This window comes from Trachypithecus francoisi, unplaced genomic scaffold (assembly GCF_009764315.1).
Source record: "Trachypithecus francoisi isolate TF-2019V2 unplaced genomic scaffold, Tfra_2.0 Lachesis_group0, whole genome shotgun sequence".
NCBI lineage: Eukaryota > Metazoa > Chordata > Mammalia > Primates > Cercopithecidae > Trachypithecus > Trachypithecus francoisi.
The window spans coordinates 69799845-69819322 of NW_022681453.1; the positions used below are offsets into that span (position 1 = coordinate 69799845).

The following is a 19478-nucleotide window of genomic DNA, read 5'->3' on the forward strand; positions in this document are numbered from 1 at the left end:
CTTCATTCAGGAGAGACAAGGGGGTCAAGGAGAGGAGAGCTGGCTGTGCTGTCAGGACATGGACCTTTGGTTCCCTCTCCTGGGAATCAGGGATTGGGCTCTTGCACCTGCTTTACAACCAAGGCAAGTCCCCTCCAATCCTTGTTCCTCTGCTGCCCCACCGCTCAGCCTCACTCACAGGTACCTGGTGGGGACATGGGATGGGGGTGCTGCCTGCGTCTGAGTCAGCTGGGAGCAGGACGCCAAAGTGACAGGTATGTTTTCTTCATGAAGGACACACAGTTCTACAGTTAGCATTGGTGAGGTTTCCACTGCTTCCAATTGCAAGAGGAAAAGGATTTGAAGAGCCTTAGTTTCATCACTGCTTCTGGGGTAAGTGTAGCAGGAGCGAAAAGTAAAAGTGAGCATAGAAGTTCCCACCGTTCAACTGTATGGCGGGGTTTGCCAGCATCCAGCAGGAAGCCACACCCTGTGTCTGCAGTTTCTACCTCCTCCACTTTAATTCCCAGGCTTTAGGCTTTTCTGTTGGAAAACTATTTTGTTAGACTCATATACGACATTGGTAAAAATGAAAGTGAACAGATTTTAAAGCTCTCTTTATTTATAAGACTAGACAAATGTTGAGTTATAAGAATTTCCTTCAGGACCACAAATGGAAACAGTTCAGATGAGAAATATTTTGACAGTAAACAGAAATCCCTGTAAATCATCCCATTCTATTGGCTGGCTTGCTTCTCTCCAGTTTGAAATGGTCTCAAGCTGAGACCATTCAGGGCAAAGACTGAGTAAATATATAACAGGCACCTTGTCTGTCCACAGAAGTCCCCACACTTTCTTTTGTTTGTTTGGAGACAGAGTCTGGCTCTTTCATCCAGGCTGGAGTGCAGTGGTGTGATCTCGGCTTACTGCAACCTCTCTCTCCCAGGTTCAAGTGATTCTCCTGCATCAGCCTCCCAAGTAGCTAGAATTACAGGCACCTGCCATCATGCCTGGCTAATTTTTGTATTTTTGTAGAGATGGAGTTTCACCATGTTGGCCAGGCTGGTGTTGAACTACTGACCTGAGGTGATCTGCCCGCCTCGGCCTCCCAAAGTGCTGGGATTACAGGCAAGAGCCACCACGCCCAGCCCACACTTATAATTACCGGAGAATTGAGGCTACTAAACACATACCACTCTGCAAGGTATGAAAGAAAATTTGAACCACTGTTAAGAATTATTCTGGAGAATAAAAGGATCTGAAGGTGGCATGAAGAGAATCACCTATCTCCATACATGGGAGCTACTCTAGAAAGAAATGCAAAAGGTATATTTCAGTAATGTTTTCCTGGCTTCTCTGTTCCCCCTGACAATACTGAGATGAATAGAAGCCTTGGAAGCTTCTTTTAGATAACGGTAAGAGATACGGGCAGATTGCTAGCCAAATGCAGCTCTGGGTTAGTGTGATAACACAGGTTCCTTCGAATGCATTTATTTTCCCAGATTAAAAATAAGCAGGGATGGAAGTAGTTATTATGCGTTTTTCAAATTCTCTTTTCAACAGTCTATATAAATGTTGCAGAATCCTAGACTAGGATGAAAAGTAGGAGTCATGGGAACTGCAGGAGCCTGAGATCCTAAAGGAAGTCCGTACCATCTGACTTGGCAAAGTAAGACACACATGTTAGTGTGGGGCACAAACTGGGAATATTAGGAGAGAGCTGGTTCCAGCACCACATCCAGAGTCACTTGGGGAAGGAGGTATGGTGGCAATCCTTTATGCTTAATATTCAATTCTGCTCCAGTAGAACATGGTACCCAGGAGAACCCAAAACTGGAATAGAAAAAAACAAGGAAAAATAAATAAGGGATTGTTTTACAAACACCTCATTCTTGGAAAAAAATGATGTTAGGTTCATTCAGGCTTAGGTGACAACAGATATTTTTGTTTGTTTTTCTTTATTCTTTAAAAAAAAAACAAAATGGGATACATGTGCAGAATGTGCAGGTTTGTTACACAGGTATACGTGTGCCATGGTGGTTTGCTGCACTTATTGACCCATCCTCTAAGGTCCCTTCTCCTCACCCATCACCCCTCAACAGGCCCTGGTATGTGTTGTTTCCCTCCCTGTGCCCATGTGTTCTCATTGTTCACCTCCCACTTATGAGTGAGAACATGCGGTATTTGGTTTTCTGTTCCTGTGTTAGTTTGCTGAGGATGGTGACTTCCAGCTTCATCCATGTCCCTGCAAAGGACGTGATCTCATTCCATTTTATGGCTGCATAGTATTCTAGTGTGTATGGACCACATTTTCTTTATCCAGTCTATTGCTGATGGGCATTTGGGTTGGTTCCATGTCTTTGTTAGACAACAGATTTTTAAAAGTAATCTCGTTATAAGCAACATCACGGGGCCAGATGTGACACCAAATCCATCCTGCTCCAAAGCATCACTTATCACCTGCCACTCAGAGGCAGCTTCTCTGTTCCCCACATTCCGATCCCAGTTCTCATCCTAGACTCCTTCTCTTCTGGGGTTGCCCTTTTCGTCTGCGCTAAACTTTTTTTTTGCCATCAAGGCCACTTATCCTCCAATGCCTTCCTGTTTCTAGTATGTACCATTTTGGGGTAAGCATTCCTTACTTCTAGTATTAAACTTCTCCCAGGGAACTTCTCTTTTTTCCTAAAATGCTTGTGACCTGGAATGGCTGCCTCTGAAGAATGCCACAGAACTGAAGATACCTGACTTAGGCAAGGGCTGAGTTTTATTTTAGTTTATTTGGGCTCTGTTTTAGATCTGGCACTTACTCCTGGGTAACTTTAGCCAAGTCATTTAAATTTCCTGAGCTCCAGTTTCTACATTTATAAAATAAATGTAACATCTCTACCTACCCCAGAGCTAGAGCAGTGAATGAGATAATGAAAAAATAACAGGATCTAATGTTTATTAGAATACCTTATTATGCATCAAGCACTGTTCTAAGTGTTACCCATGTAACTGAAGTTAATGCTTCCAAAACCCTATGGAGAAATGGAGGCACAGAGAAGTAACTTATCCAAGGTCATAGAACTAGTAGGTGGTGGAGCTGGGATTCAAATCCAGGCAGTCAGCTTCAGAGTTTATCTAGTTAATCACTAAGAAAAAGCCCCTTGCAAGCAACAGTGAAACGAGCATGCTTAAAAGCTCTCATTAAGCACAATTCTTGAGAGCCCCACTGAATTTCTCTGTTCCTTGTAAGACGGGAGACTGGCTACCTGCTTAGCTACTGTTGTGGGGATTTAATATTAAAAATATTTGACATGGCGCCTTGTTTATAGCAGCTCTCAATACATTTAATCATTTAATTCCCTTCCCTTCCCTCTTTTGAATTTCAAGAGGGAATTAACTAGATACAAAGTTTATTTGATACTTGTGGAAAATCAAGGGTTACAACTGGTTTGGAGTTCTGAGATACTCAAAGCCTTTAAACATTATCCCACAGTTCCTGCTAATATGGCACAAATAGAAACTTCACTGTTACCTTTCATTCATTCAACAAATGACTGAGCTCTTATTACATGCTGTGCTTGGCACTGGGGTTACAAAAAACAGCTGGTTCTCAGCTTTTTGCAGTCAAATACGTCATCATGGACACGTTCCATCATAGAGGTGTGCACAGCATCTTGTGAGAGCTCCTAACAGGTTGGGTTCAGGGATCATGAAAGACCTCTTGAAGGAGTGGATTTCCCTCTCCTTCCTGCCTCACTCAGTTTATCACCCCCTAAGCCAGCATTTCTTTCTCTTTTTCTCTTTTTTTTTTTTTTTTTTTTTTTGAGATAGAGTCTTGCTCTGTCACCAGGCTGGAGTGCAGTGGCATGATCTCAGCTCACTGCAACCTCCGTGTCCTGGGTTCAAGTGATTCTCCTGCCTCAGCCTCCTGAGTAGCTGGGATTACAGGTGCCCCCCACCACACCCAGCTAACTTTTGTATTTTGAGTAAAGATGGGTTTCACCATGTTGGCCAGGATGGTCTTGATCTCTTGACCTCATGATCCACCCGCCTCGGCCTCCCAAAGGCCAACATTTCTTAAAGCATAGTGTTATGGTTCAGCTGTGTCCCCAATCAAATCTCATCTTGAATTGTAGCTTCCATAATCCCCATGTGCCATGGGAGGGACCTGATGGGAGATAATTGAATCATGGGAGTGGGTTTTTGCCATGCTATTATCCTGACAGTGAATAAGTGTTGTGAGATCTGATGGTTTTATAAAGGGCAGTTCCCCTGCACACGCTCTGTTGCCTGCTGTCATGTAAGACATGCCTTTGCTCCTCCTTCGCCTTCTGCCATGATTGTGAGGCCTCCCCAGCCATGTGGAACTATGAGTCCGTTAAACTTCTTTTTCTTTATAAAGTACATGGTTTTGGGTATTTCTTCATAGGACTGTGAAAATGGACTAATACACATAGTAAACACCTGAAGGATGGTTCAGGAGCCCATTATGTAAGACTATCTGAATAATAATGAGAACTTATTTGCCTTTTCACTGTTTTCCTATTTGCACTGATGGTGTAAAAGCAGTAGAAAGTAAAACTGCTGGAGTAACAGCAAGAATCAAGGCAGAGTCACTAAACTGTGTAACTGGTCATTGTGTCTTCACTGCTATGCATTTGCAGTAAAAAAAATAAACTTTTTTTTTTTTTTTTTGAGACGGAGTCTCGCTCTGTCACCCAGGCTGGAGTGCTGTGGCCGGATCTCAGCTCACTGCAAGCTCCGCCTCCCGGGTTTACGCCATTCTCCTGCCTCAGCCTCCCGAGTAGCTGGGACTACAGGCGCCGCCACCTCGCCCGGGTAGTTTTTTGTAGTTTTTTTTTAGTAGAGACGGGGTTTCACCGTGTTAGCCAGGATGGTCTCGATCTCCTGACCTCGTGATCCGCCCGTCTCGGCCTCCCAAAGTGCTGGGATTACAGGCTTGAGCCACCGCGCCCGGCCTTTTTTTTTTTTTTTGATACGGAGTGTTGCTCTGTCACCCAGGCTGGAGTGCAGTGGCTCGATCTCGGTTCACTGCAAGCTCCGCCTCCCAGGTTCACGACATTCTTCTGCCTCAGCCTCCCGAGTAGCTGGGACTACAGGTGCCTGCCACCATGCCCGGCTAATTTTTTTGTATTTTTAGTAGAAATGGGCTTTCACCATGTTAGCCAGGATGGTCTCGATCTCCTGACCTCGTGATCCGCCCGCCTCGGCCTCCCAAAGTGCTGGGATTACAGGCGTGAGCCACTGCGCCCAGCCAAAAAATAAAAACATTTAAAAAGCCAGTTTCACTTGAGATTGTCCTCAATGAAGCAGTAAGAACTACTAATTTTATTACATTTTGGTCTTTGAGTACACATCTTTTTAAATATTCTGCATGACAGTAAAGGAAGTATTCATTGATAAAGGAGTCTGTTGCATAGTGTAATATGGTTGTCTTAAAAGCACTTGCATGATTGTGTTGTGTACTGAATTTTTTTTTTTAAAGGAAACACCACTTTTACTTGAAAAAATGACGAACAGACAAGCTATGGTTGTTCCGACTTGGACAAGTGGCAGATATTTTCTTGAAAATTTACAAAGTGAGCCTGTCACTTCAAGGAAAACAACTGACAATATTCATTGCTAATGATAAATTTGAGCTTTCAAGCAAAAATCAGAACCTTGAAAAGCTTGTAGCTGTCACCATGAACTTGATAGCATCCCATTGCTTAAGGTATTTTCTGATGTGACAATATCAATGCCACATGTGATTTTTTGGATATTGCATAAATAAATCAGTTAACATTTGGAAGATCTACATAACACAGTGAACTAATATTTTTTCCAAATAAGCAATCTATGATGTTATACAGTTATAAATGACTGAAAGATACATGCAAAGTGCAGGACAAACCAATGTAATGTATTTTGAACATAACAGAGTATGAAAAGCTCATTAACAGAATTTCAGATTCCAAATTGCAACTGATCTTTAAGAAGCTACTACTTGTGGGCTGGGTGCAGTGCTCATGGCCGTAATCCCAGTGCTTTGGGAGGCCAGGGTGGGAGGATTGCTTGAGGCCAGGAGTTCAAGACCAACCTAGGCAACAAAGCAAGCCCTAGGCACAATGGTGTGCACCTGTAGTCCCAGTTACTGGGGAGGCCAAGGCAGGACGATTACTTGAGTCCAGGAGTTGGAGGCTACAGTGAGCTATGATTGTGCCACTGAACTCCATCATGGGTGACAGAGTGAGACTCTGACTCAAAAAAAGAAAAGAAATGAAATGGAACTACTACTTGTGGAGTTTTGTGTAGTATTGAAGAATATTCACAATTTTCTTCACATTCACAATTATCTTCAGATTGCACTTCACAAGTTCAGATAATTGTGAATATTATTAAAACACTATTTTTTTTCAATTAGAATGTATTTTCTTCAAATCATTCAACCGAGGCAACATATTACAACAGATTGAATGAAGGCGCAAATATGAGAATCTAGCTGTCTTCTATTTAGCTAGTCATTGAAGAGATTTACAAAAAAGTCACTATTATAAAAGTTATTTTCCTTCTAAGGTTTATATATGTTTGAACATTTTCATAATAAAATGTTGAAAAACTAAAAAAAAAATAAATAGTTATTTTCCACAAAAATATGTTGTGATAATTTTTAATGGGCTTATTATTTTAAAATAAATAAACATTTAAAAATTTTCTATGTTAATTTCCAAAGGGGTAAGTGCCAATAGATACAGGCCACGTGGAGAAAAGCCTTTTGGAGTCCTCAATAATTTTTGAGAGCGTAAGGGGGTTCTGAAATCAAAAGTTTGTGACTGCTTCTCTGAGGCAATGGTTCTCAATCCTGACAGCAGATCATCTGAGGGAAATAAAAAATGCCTTGGCTCAACCCCCAGGTCAACTAAATCAAAGTCTCAGAGGTTGGGGTCCAAGCAGTTTTTAAAAAACGTTTCCTCACAGGGTTTTAATGTGTAGCCGGGGCTGAGAACCACTGCTCCAACCTCTTGCTGCATACGCGTCAGATAAAGTGGGCAGTAGGAAAGGATGAATCTGTCAGAGGCAGCTCTTTGGAAGGATCTGGGCTTATTAGTGTCAGGCAGGGGCCATCTAGATAGGTGACAGTCTTTGGTATGTGGATGAAATGAATTAATAAGATCTGGAGACCGGGAGGAGTTCTTAGTTCTTAGTTCACTAAGAACTCTGGCAAGGGAAAGAGGCTCTCCAGCCTTCTAAAGGCACCTGCGCATCAGTCAGCCGGAAGAAGGAGCTGGTGGGCAGGGCGCAGCCTTTCCCTGGTAGGGGAAGTTAACTCCTTGCCTCTCAAGGGAACCCACTGTCCTTCCTCCAGTGCCAGAAGTTTCCTGACTAGCCTTCAGGCCTGAGGTTTTGTTTCTAGACTTTCTAGTGTGGTTGAGGTAACCAGTGGCACTCTCAAGGTCTCTCCCTATTATCATCTTCTCAGAGATAAAATATGTACTGGGAAATACTCACAGTCCAGCAGAGAATGGCAAATCCAAACCAGGCAACCCCCCAGGCATGTCGGTTCATTGGTCCAGAGATCAGTTCATAGCAGCCCTGAAGGAGTAGGCAATTCCGCATTAGTGTGAGAAGAACCAGAAAGCAAAGAAGAGGTTGATGGGAAAGCAGGTTCCTCTTGGAATCAATACTGCCCAAGAGTCTGATTTCATATACCCAGGCTATTTCCACATCTCTGGGGACAGCCAGTGCTTTACTGAAGGAACACAAACAATACTGTTGAACAATGATTCTACATCACATTTATTTGTGTCTTTATCACTTAATCTCACTACAAAGTACTGCTATTTTAGCATAACATTCTTTCTATACTGAATACGTGGACAATAAATTCAAAAATCTTAATTCAATTTTTCCCTCCCCAAAGGTTTTATTGGTGATTGATTTGGAGGCAGTTACTTTTCGATTTGTTTGTTTTTAAATAAAAATGCTTCTGTCCATGAAAACCAGAGATCCCCTGTTGCCATTTTTAATAATCATTAAAGGAACCCCTGCATTATGCTCCCTGAATTCTCATTTGATGTTATATTTCAACGTTACTGGATTCTGATGAGACCTTGAAGGGTCACAGTGAGCATGCAAAAGAATAATTTTTTTATTCACCAAATCATTCATTCATGCATGCCACAATCCAGTAAGTATTTATACGTGGCACACTCTGTCCTAGTCACTGTGCTAAGTTCTGGAGTGATACCCACGTGTAAGGCTAGAGCTGCCATCTGAGCAGCCTCTACCAAAGCTCTGGGAACCAAAGGGAACGCCTAGGAAATTCTATAACCAGGGCTGGTTCCATGGACCATGCGGCCCGCCTCTCACCCCATCTTCCACTACTAGAGGAGGTTTCTCTATAAAGCGAATGAGCTTAAGCTTCAGGGCCCCTTACTTGAAAAACCCTTTCAAGGCCCTGTGCCTACTTTTGTATGCATATTTTTATTGTTTTTCCTAAGAAGGATCCTTCCCTATAATTTGTGTGTGAGGGTGGGGGTGGGGGGTTCCAGCCACAAAAAATCTACCTCCATCCTTGTCTTCTACTCATCCTTCACTCATTCTGGCCTTGTCATACTGATCTCCTTTGCGCTCCTTCAAAAAGCTGGGCCTGCTCCCACTTAAGGGCCTTTGCACTCACAGCTCCGTTCATGTGGAACTTTCCTCCCCAGTCTTCCAGTGTCTCATTTTCTCACTTAATTCAGACCTCTGCAAATATCATCTCAACAAAGCCTTTCCTGACAGTGGCAGAGAAAAAGACCCTTTCTCCATCCTAGTCTGTATTCACCCTGCTTTATTTCTGCTCATGGCCTTTTTGGGCCTGGAATTTTATCATGTGTTTGGTAACATGTTTATTTTCTGTCTCCCATGCTAGAATGCAAGTTCCATGAGGGCAGAGATTTTATGTTGTTCATTGTTGAATTTCTAGAACCTAGAATAAGTGCCTGGCACATAGTAGACACCTAATAAACATTTATAGAATGAATGGAACATTAAGTAATGTTTACAACAGTATAACTTGCAACACACTTGATGGTTCACAGAACACTCCCATATCTGCTACTCCTGAGTCCTCCCAACAATCCCAGGAGGTGGGCATTCATTTAATTATATATATATAAGAGCCCACTTATGCCAGGTACCAAGTACTGGCTGGGCATTTAGCTGTGGCAAACAGAAGTAGGCCTTGCCTTCATGAAGCACACAGACAGAAGCCCCATTTTTTTCACCTCTTCTCATTTAGTGCCTTTTCGTGATGCTAGTCAATTTAGTGGTTCTTTACTTGATTTTCCTTCATTTCATCATAACATTTTTGGGGTATAGTGATGACAATTTGCATGTAGCATTTCTGAGTCACATAAACCATAACATAGAATATATATATTTGCATCTGACGTGCTGTGTGAAATTCTAGTTAATTTCTACTATTACCAAGCTTATGGTGACTTCCCTAATTTCATTAGTTTTCACAGCTGTAGCAGCACATTTGTGCATTGTAGATCCTGAAAACCTACAATATGGATGTGAAAAAGTGAAGCATGGGCAACACAGTGAGACCTCATCTCTACAAAAAATAAAATTAGCCAGGTCTGGTGGTACATGCCTGGAGTCCCAGTTAGCTGGGAGGCTGAGGTGGAAGGGAGGATCACTCGTGCCCAGGAGTTCCAGGTTGCAATAAGCTGTGATTGCGGCATGGCACTTCAGCTTGGGTGACAGAGTGAGACCCTGTCTCTCAAACAAAACAAAACAAAACAAAACAAATACCAGGCCAGGCACGGTGGCTCATGCCTTTAATCCCAGCACTTTGGGAGGCTGAGGTGGGCGAATCACAAGGTCAAGAGATCGAGACCATCCTGGCCAACATGGTGAAACCCTATCTCTACTAAAAATACAAAAATTGGCTGGGTGTGGTTGTGTGCACCTGTAGTCCCAGCTACTTGGGAGGCTGCGGCAGGAGAATCGCTTGAACCTGGGAGGTGGAAGTTGCAGTGAGCCAAGGTCGTGCCACTGCATTTCAGCCTGGCGACAGAGCGAGACAGACTCCGTCTCAGAAAAAAAAAGAAAAGGAAAGAAAAGGAAAACCATTCACTATTCACTTCTTTATTCACCCATCTATCAAACATTGGTGCTTGCCTTGTGCCAGGCATTATGCTAAGTACTAAAAATATCAAATCTGTAGAATCGAAAAATACATAGTCCTCAAGGAGACTCAGAGAAAATAGACTTGGGAACAAATATAGTTCCAGGTGGTGAATGCAATAATATAAATAAAGTAGACCAGGTCTTGGGGTGGCACCTTTTGCTTGGTGGGAAAGGACGGCCAGAGGGGACTTGGCAAGACTTATGGGCCAGGGAGAATGGTGGTGTGTGGGAATCTGGGAGGCTGGGCTAAGGAGTAGCAGAAAGGATGAGTAGATAAGAGATGATGTCAAAGGAGCAGAATGAGTGAGGTTGAGAAACAGGGAGCACAGGATGTCAGGAACAAAAAGAGGAATTTCAGAATTCAGGAATTTGGTGGAGGAGTAGGGCTGAGTGATGATGAATTTGTAGTTGGTAGGCAGTGGAGGTGGAGTTGTTAGAACAAATGAGGCCAGGGAACTGCAAGGGAACATGTTAGAGGCATTGTCCAAATGGGTGTGGAGGTCCCAAGATAGAGGAAAAGAGTTCATTGTATCTTTTCCTCAATTTCTCATGTATCTAAACTTGAGAAAAGTAAGTTGCTTCAGGTTTGTCCTCATAACTACAATATTATATGTGCTAGGAAAAAAATGTGTAACTATGAAATAAACTGGTTATCTGAAGACAAATGTCTTATTTTCTTCCCTTTCAAAGAGGTAATACAGTTTGTACACAATTACAATCAATCAATTGTACACAATTACAATCCAGCTTGCATGAGCCAGTTCCAATGTTGAAATATCAAAAGCATTTTATAGTCCTGAGAATAATTATATTGCACAGCATGATTATAAGCAGCAAATTTAATTTTTAATAACAATCTGAATATAATTGATTAAAACAGTGCCAGACAATATTGCAGTAAAGCTCAATGAGGGTTGCTTTGGACACTGCTGCAAAATAATCTAGATCACTCCCATGCCCTTTTCTGGAATAATGCATCCAGTTCCAGTCCAGTCACCCTGCCAGGTATGTGGTGATCAACAGTGCCATGTCCCTCAATCTGAAAGTGCAGTTTGTTCTACTCCCAAACAAAAGAGCCTGACACTTCTCAATTATTTAATGAGCTGGTACACAACTAGCTTTCCTTAAAGAAAGCTTTCCTGAGCAGAGCACAGCGTTTCAGTGTACAGTGTCAGCAGATGCTGACTACAAGTATATGGGGATTCTCACCAGGACTTTTGGGGAATATTAGTAAGTCTTCATTGGCTTACAGTCTGTGCTTGAAGCCAGAAAACTTGTGTTTCAAAAGCCAGGGGGTTTTTTGAAAAGATGGACATTTACTAGTTGTGTGGCCTCGGCAAGGTATTTATTAGCATCTCTATATCTAAGTTCTTCATCTGTAAAGCACGGATCCTACTACTGAGCATTAAAGCACCTACTACTGAGCATTAAAGGAGACAGTATATGTGTGGCACTTGAAACAGTGTTTGGCATTTAGTAAGTATTCAATAAATGTTTGTTTTCATGATTGTAATCACATTATCCTCATCAGCCTGGAAACTTTTTCAAAATCTATCTGTATTTAAACTACCTTCCATCCAAATCACCAACCTAATGTTTATTAAGACTGTCCTACTTTACCATTGAATAAGGAATGTGGATGTGTAATTACTACATTTATCCTCAGCAATAGTCAAACATTCTTTTTGCACATTATCCCTTCCAATTTACATTTTGCAAAACTAGAGGAAAACTTTGTTTAATGTAAATATTTCTTGAAATAGCAATTCTATACATTGTACAAATTGTCTTTATTTAAACGAAGTTGGATTCTGCTATTGCAATTCTCATTTTTTTTTTTTTTGTTTTTTGAGACGGAGTCTCGCTCTGTCGCCCAGGCTGGAGTGCAGTGGCCGGATCTCAGCTCATTGCAAGCTCCGCCTCCCGGGTTTACGCCATTCTCTCGCCTCAGCCTCCCGAGTAGCTGGGACTACAGGCGCCCGCCATCTCGCCCGGCTAATTTTTTGTATTTTTTTAGTAGAGACGGGTTTCACAGTGTTAGCCAGGATGGTCTCGATCTCCTGACCTCGTGATCCGCCCGTCTCGGCCTCCCAAAGTGCTGGGATTACAGGCTTGAGCCACCGCGCCCGGCTGCAATTCTCATGTTTTGTTACTTTTATTAGAATGTAAATTTGCCCCATCAGTCCTAGTTTAGCATTTGCAGTTTATTAACAGAGAAGGAAATAGTTAACATGAGGTTTAGGGAAAAGAATGTAGAATTCCTTACTGAAAGACTATTTCCTACAGTTGACCAATATTTTCCTCATAAAGAGCAGCAGAACCTCCTGGCAAGTCTTGGGAGGAGAGAGGACTCACCTGATTGTGATAAAAACCAGGCACGCCTAGTTTACAAGCCTCCAGGTTGAGAGGTTCTTTAAGATTGTTCATAACACAGCACTGACGAGGCCAGGGATAGTCAGCATCATTATTCTCAGTCCGGAAGGCAGACGTGTATTTTTGCCAGTCTGATGGACCATTTACGCCACAGCAGTTGTCCTGTCAGCAGATGAGAGATACAAAATTCTCTTTCGTGGTCCCTACTAGAGCCATTAATGTAGCAACTGAAATTTTATAGAGAAAGAAGATACGGAAAGTGTACCATATCTTACATTTACTAAGAAGTCCCCAAATGACAGCTGAAGGTATTGATAACTTACAACTTACAGTTTACAGTTTGTAAAATAATGTTTACACTTATTACTTTACTAGTCATTAGTGAGCCCTGTAGCCATTGACATGTTACTTAAACTCTCTAAGCCTCAGTTTCCTTAACTGTAAAATTGGAATATAGTACCTATCTCATAGAGTTTTTTTAAGGATTAAATGAGTTAATTTACTTAATGTGCTCAATACAGTGCCTGGCTTATGGTAAACTCTTAATAAATGTTAATTATGATTGATACTGTACTAATATCTTGATATAACAATGTGAGAGAGGAATAATTATTCTGATGTATGAGCAAATTGAGAATTGTAAAATTAAAAATTTTAGTGATGAAGTTATGAGTAATTGTTCTTGTTTTGCTTTTCTGTGCATTTAAACTTTTTTTAGAGTAATTAGGTATTATTTTTATAATGGGAGAAAATAAAGTGAAAAAAATAACCTGGTGACACACAGCTGTCTCCACATAGGGAAGGGAGATCAATTAATACATCCCTTACACTCTGGATAGAATTGAGAACACAGGACAAAACACAATTCATATAGCTTTCCTTCTTTATTATCAATTCTGCTAAAATCCTTCAAAAGGGAGGAAGTTAAAACTATGGGTATCTTGGAACTTTTACAATGAATATATTCAAGTAAGCTTGATGATAAATCAACCATCTTTAAAGGATGTACAATTTTGTCACTATATTATGGGAAATATCTAACTAAGAAAAAGAATTACTCTGCATTCTGGGAAAAAATGGTTAAGTCTAAGCCAGGCTTATTTCAAACTAGGATTTAAGTGGAGACAGAGAAGAGTTAAGCATCCAGAATTGAGCTCTGCAGTGCTCCAAGCTTCAGATTTGGGTAAAGAGTGACAGCCCAGCAGAGGGAGACTAAGCGGGAGTAGCCAGTGAGACAAATGCTGATAAGATGTCAAAGAAGATGAGGACAGAAATTTGGCATTGGATTTGGCAGGATGGAGGTAATTGGTAATGATGATCAGGGTTGTTTTTGTTGGGTGGTGGGGCCAGAGGCCAATTGTAGTTGGATGAAAGCAGATGAGGGGGATGAAAATGGGGACCACAAGTGTAGGCGTCTCTTCTGAGATTTGCTGTGGAATAAAACAAAAGAGTAGTAGAACAGAAGAGTGGGTGAATGTTGGACAAGGGAGTCTTTTTATAAGATGGACAATTTAAGATGTCTGTGAAGGCTGATGAAAGGGAGAAACTGATGAGGCAGATCAGAGCAGGGAAGACTGTCGGGGCAAAGGAGATGGAATGCAGAACAGAAGCAAAAGAGCTGGACAAAGGACAGCCCATGTGTCATAACAAGAGAGAAGGCAAAATGCACAGATGTAGATCAATGTAGATGTGATGAGAAAGATGAGCTGGTTCTTGTCTAGTTGCTTCTATATTCTTAAAAACATATGAGGTCAGGTCATCAGCTGAGAGGGAGGGTGAGGAGCGATGTGGCAGGCATGAAGGAAGAACATGTGAAATAGTGACAAGTGAATTTTCTGGGAAAATATACTAGGAAATATTATCTGCCCATTTGAGCTCTGTGGTCACAAGTTTAAATTGAAATTATCACAGTTGTGTGACTTTTCTCAGCAATGTTTAGCTCTTAGAGTATAAACGAAGAGGGAGCAAAAAGCTGTATTCTACTCAGTGGGCTTGGTTAGGAAAGAGTGACCAACAGAGAAGGGTAGGGAAGGAATGGCTATGGGGCTGGACTTGAATATGGGTTAGGCAAAGAGCAAAGAGAAAACATGAAAGGGGTGATAGAAAGTTAAAAAGTGGTCAATTAATTGGAGGTCCTAATGGGGTAAAATTATTAGAATTGAGATATTAGAATAAATGAAATAAATAATAGAAATTAGTGGTCAGAGAGTAGAATGTTCTTAGTGGCACAGTTATTGGTGATGGCATGCTGGCTATGGTCATGGAAGAGGGTGGAGGTAGGGTGGAAGACAAAATCTTTGAAATGGGGTAGGACAAGGAATTGTGAGACCAGATGTTGTGGAGTCATCCACGTGGCTGCTGAAGTTTCTAGGTGGGATGTCAGGAGTATGACTGAAAAGGTAGACAGTGAGTGAGATATTGAAATCCCTAATGAAGGCAGGAGAACAACTAGGGGTAGGGAGGCTGGTAAGTAATGACAAGGAGGGATAAAGGGTGATGTAGATCGAGGAAGCAAATATTATGACAGCCAAGGGGAGCAAGAAGGAGCCTAGCCAATTTCCAGGTCCTATGGTACATGGATATGGGAGGAAAATGAAGCGCAGGCAGTACTCCCAGGAGATAGCCAAATTTCCAATGAAGCAAGAAAAAGATACTAAAGAGTTCATAGAAGGAGTGATGGCTATAAGGGAGTTTGCTGATGATAGACTGTAAAAAGTTGGTGATGGGGTGTGGAGTAGGAGCAGGGGCCAGTGAGGAAGCTGGGTCAGATTGGTAGTTATGTAGAGGATAACAATTTGTGTACAGAGGGCAATGTGGGGGTGATGACGGATATCCTGGAAGACTTGGACTTTTGATGGCATTGGAGATAAACATGGACATAAACTATGATTGCCAGTTGGAGAAAATTGGGTGATCAAATCAATACATAGTGCCTGGTCCTTGGCAAGACTAGCTCACAGGGGTTGTGAAGAGGTGCCAAAAAGGCGAAACAGGCAGTAATTATCACTCGAGTTCACTGTGGGGAAGAGAAAATATTTTTCTTTTAATGTAAATGATACCTGAGTTCTAAGAGGGAGAGTATATGATTAATCTAAATTTCTTGACAAAATCATTCCAACGAATGTAAGCTAATCATCATGGCTTGGAATAAAATATAGCGTCCCACTGAGTAATGTGTATGACACCCACTCCCACCAGTAAATAAAAATGGCATCTCCCCAAGACCCCAGGTCTTACCTGGAGCATGAGCCTGTCCCAGGTTTTGGTGACTCCATTGTTTTTCCACTGGTCATCATTGTTTGGAGGGCTGTTGTTTTGGTACCTCTCTAGCATCTGCTTCAGGAAGAGGTTGGGTGTGAACTATAGTAAGATGAGGGAGGCAACACAAGAGGGAGAGTTAGCGAACTAATTTTCAAGGAGAGGAAAATATTTTTCTTTGTCAGTTCCTAGGGACACTGAGCATTCTCTCCTGGAGCAAAACTATACTCAGAGACACCAAGTACAGCTGGCTGAGGTTGGCATAAGTCGCCATGCAGAGAAGAGACTCCCGTGTTAAAAGAAATCACTATGAGGCCAGGGGAACACATATTGTAGGGTGCCTTAGGCTAGGGCAACAGAGAATGTGAGGGAAAGAAATACATAGAATTGAGAGCAAGTCTTAGCTGAGGTAGAATAGAGATCCTTCCATTGGAAGGCCCATGGCCATGGCAGAGTGGTGAAACCCACAGAGGATTACAAACTTGGGCCCTGGGAGTCAGGCTGTTTGAGTTCAGAATTCTTGCTCTTTCAGTTGCCAACTATGTCACTTTAGACAAGTCACTTTACCTTTCTGTCTCATTTTTTTCTTTTCTAAAATGACAAGAGTGATAATGCCTATTTCATAGATTTATAAGGATTAAGTGAAGTGATATATGTATTATTACCATGCATATTGGATTGCCTGGGCACACAGTAAGGGGTTAATACATGTTGGTTGTTATAATAATGATAATTCATATTACCATTTTGCTTTTTGAGGTTGTACTCACAAAGTCTCGTTGTGTTGCTGCTGTGATACAAGATGCCACTTCAAAGGCATATACTATAAACATCAGAATGCAATACTGGAAGGGAGACAAATGAGATAAAATAATTACATGTACCTGTCAAAGAGCGACTTGCCCAAATAATTATGATTTTTCAGCAAATTCATCCTATAATCATGTAATCATTCATGTAGTTATTCAACAAACCCTCATTGATCAGTGGCTTGGATTGGGGCTTGGTGCTAGTCAGCTCAATTCTCTCCCTTTCTCCAGAGAACAAATAGCCATTGAATACAGAGCTTCCTTAGTCCAGTTCTCTGAGTTTCTATTTTAACTGGGAAAAACAAGTACAAGAGAATGCACTGGTGTGTGTGTGTGTGCATTTACATGCATGTGCATGCTCAGTGCCTGCCAGGAGAGTCTTAGTGTATCACATACAATATAGGGCCTCATAAATCCACTTTGATTTTGGAATTTTGGAGAAATTTTCTTTACAATTTGCTGAGAATTTAGAATCACAGAGTTCAGAAAAAGATGAACTGGATCATGTTGAACATCTAGGGTCCTTCCTAACAAGCATCCAGTCTCATCAGAGGAGAGGCAGCCTCCAAGTGCACAGCGATTTGCCGGGTGTTCTTTCACATGCACCTGCACTCAAAGTACATTGGCTCAGGTGAGTGAAGTGGCACTTGCTGTGTGTGGTAGTGGTGGTGTGTGTGTGTGTGTGGGCATGGGCACAGGGGTGCGTGGGCACATGGGTGCATGTGCACGTGATGCCTCCACATGACAGTACTGGAAAATTTCTGGCTGGAAAATATCTGAACAGCAAATGACCTCTGAATCTGGGATGGGGACTGTTTGCAAGAGTTCCATTTTTGCCTTCCTCAGCCTTGCACACACTCTTGGGAGAAGGGGCACTGTGGTCAGTGTCAGCAGGGCAGGCAGGGAAAACTGTCCTCTTTGGGTATGGGAGGCTCTCCGAGCAGGACCCTCTGCTGCCCTCACTACCTAGCCCAGAATAAAGCTCTGGCTGCAGTCAACAGCAGGAACACCTTGAGAGGCCCCAGAACATTTTTTTTCCTGTATTAGCTGCTGCCTTGCTTCTTGCCAAGAGCTTTGCTGGCTGCTCATAAAGACACTCCAGAAAGGAGGCACACATTGAGGGGTTTCCTCCTTTAGCCCCTTTGCCTCCCCAGCTCACTTCTCCTGGCTGTCAGGCACGCACATGGATGGCCCAAAGTGAGGCTGGGATGCAAGCGAATTTGTCTTTAGGAACACCTGTGTCTCCTCTCCCTTTTTCCTGTATTCCTTTCCCCACCCACCAAAAGTGGGTACTTTTGCCCTGGAACTTACCCACACTAAGGAACCAGAGAACGTAAATGTTCTGTATTCCGCTGGAACCAGGACAATGGTTAGTTCAAAGAAAGAGTGAACTAAGAAGCACCTTACGTTACTGGACTGAGTCTATAAAGGGGGAACTGAGGTCCTGCAGCATTTGAATAAAAGGTTTATTTCAGGGGTGGGGCATTGGAGGCGTGTTCCATCATAGTGTGAAACTGCTGCCCTAAGTATTGGGGCAGAGAGTAGGGGTCCAGGCCTAACACTGAGGTTTCTCAGCTCTGCTGCCTGCAAATTTGCTTTCATCTGCAAAGGCAGGGCATGGTCTTGCTGTCTATGGTTTGGGGCAGAAGCATCTCCTTGATGCACACAGGTAAAGCCCCCACAGGCAGGTATGAGCTGAAGGCTAACTCTACAGTGGTGCTTATCAAGGTTTTCTGGGGTCCCTGAAAAGCAGATTGGATGATAATGTGGGGACTATAGGCTAAGATACAGAATCATCAACCTTGAGCTCAAAAATCTTTGAAAGCTTATACTTTCTTTTAAAAATGTATGCATATTTTATATTTTATATCCCAATATATTAATGCCTAATTAATATCAAAATGTTCTGAACAACTTATTGCCAAGAGAAAAAATCTAACTAATGAATTCTCACTGTGTCTTTCCTTTGGCCTGTATAGCTCCTAGTTGTACCTAGGTGTATGCAGACACCAGCTGTAGAAGCACAATATGGAAAATACTCATCAGTCCACCCCCTGGTGTCTCCTCTTTGGCTTCTCTGTACTGGAGTCTTCTGGACTTGCAATAGTGGAGGGCATCTTTGCCTCCATGTGGACAATTTCACTGCAGGGAAAGTGTTCCTCTCCTCACCCCTCATCTGGTACTTGCTGCTCCCCCACCAAAAGCCAAAGCATGGCTCAGTGAAGAAGAAAGAATCCATTAAAATTGGCTCAGGGAGACAACTCTAGAGAAATTTGAGGTCTTACCGCCAGAAGAATTTTCCTGCTGGACTTCATGATGCCTACGATGCCAAGAACGGACAGGCAGAAGAGGCAGATGCCCACAAATATGCCGATCCAGGCAGCCCCATAGATGTCATCATTGTCAGTGGCTTCAAGCAGTGGGTAAAGGCTGTGTTGGTCAGATACAAAGAAGATGCACTCCGCGGTCAGGGCAATGCCGCAACACTGGGGGCAAATGAAGGGTAGGCTCCATCAGGAGTGCAGCTTTGGGAAAGGGGGTGGAGGGCGGGGAAGGTAGGAGACTGGCTCCCTTTCCTGCACAGACTTTATGCAACTAATCTCCCCATTGCCACAAAATCAAACAACTACTTCCATCCTACTAACTGGTTGCATACATCCCTTCACATGTTATTCTGTCTATTTAGAAACAGACCCCCACAATTTTAGACCATCCACAATGTCCTTGGGGCATGAATCACTCAAACAATGCCTTCTGGTATGAGAATGATCTCCCCCTGCCCCCATGTCATGACCCACACTTCTGGGTTGTAATATTTGAGCTGGTCCTGGTCATATTTATCAGGTATTTATATTTATCAGGTCATATTTATCAGCTGGGAGGAACCTT

The 19478-nt window shown here is 42.4% G+C and overlaps 1 protein-coding gene across 1 annotated transcript in view; it reads right to left on the minus strand.

The window, feature by feature from the left end:
• Positions 1–579: 579 nt before the first annotated feature.
• UPK1B (uroplakin 1B) overlaps positions 580–19478 on the minus strand; it is a 33030-nt gene continuing 14131 nt past the window's right edge. The window contains exons 3-8 of the mRNA XM_033211163.1: positions 18875–19075; positions 16551–16625; positions 15760–15882; positions 12505–12684; positions 7477–7560; positions 580–1812 (exon numbers count right to left, since the gene is read on the minus strand). Of these exons, the coding sequence (XP_033067054.1) occupies positions 1762–1812; positions 7477–7560; positions 12505–12684; positions 15760–15882; positions 16551–16625; positions 18875–19075 (714 nt within the window). The 3' untranslated portion in view covers positions 580–1761. The remainder of the gene's footprint in view (positions 1813–7476; positions 7561–12504; positions 12685–15759; positions 15883–16550; positions 16626–18874; positions 19076–19478) is intronic.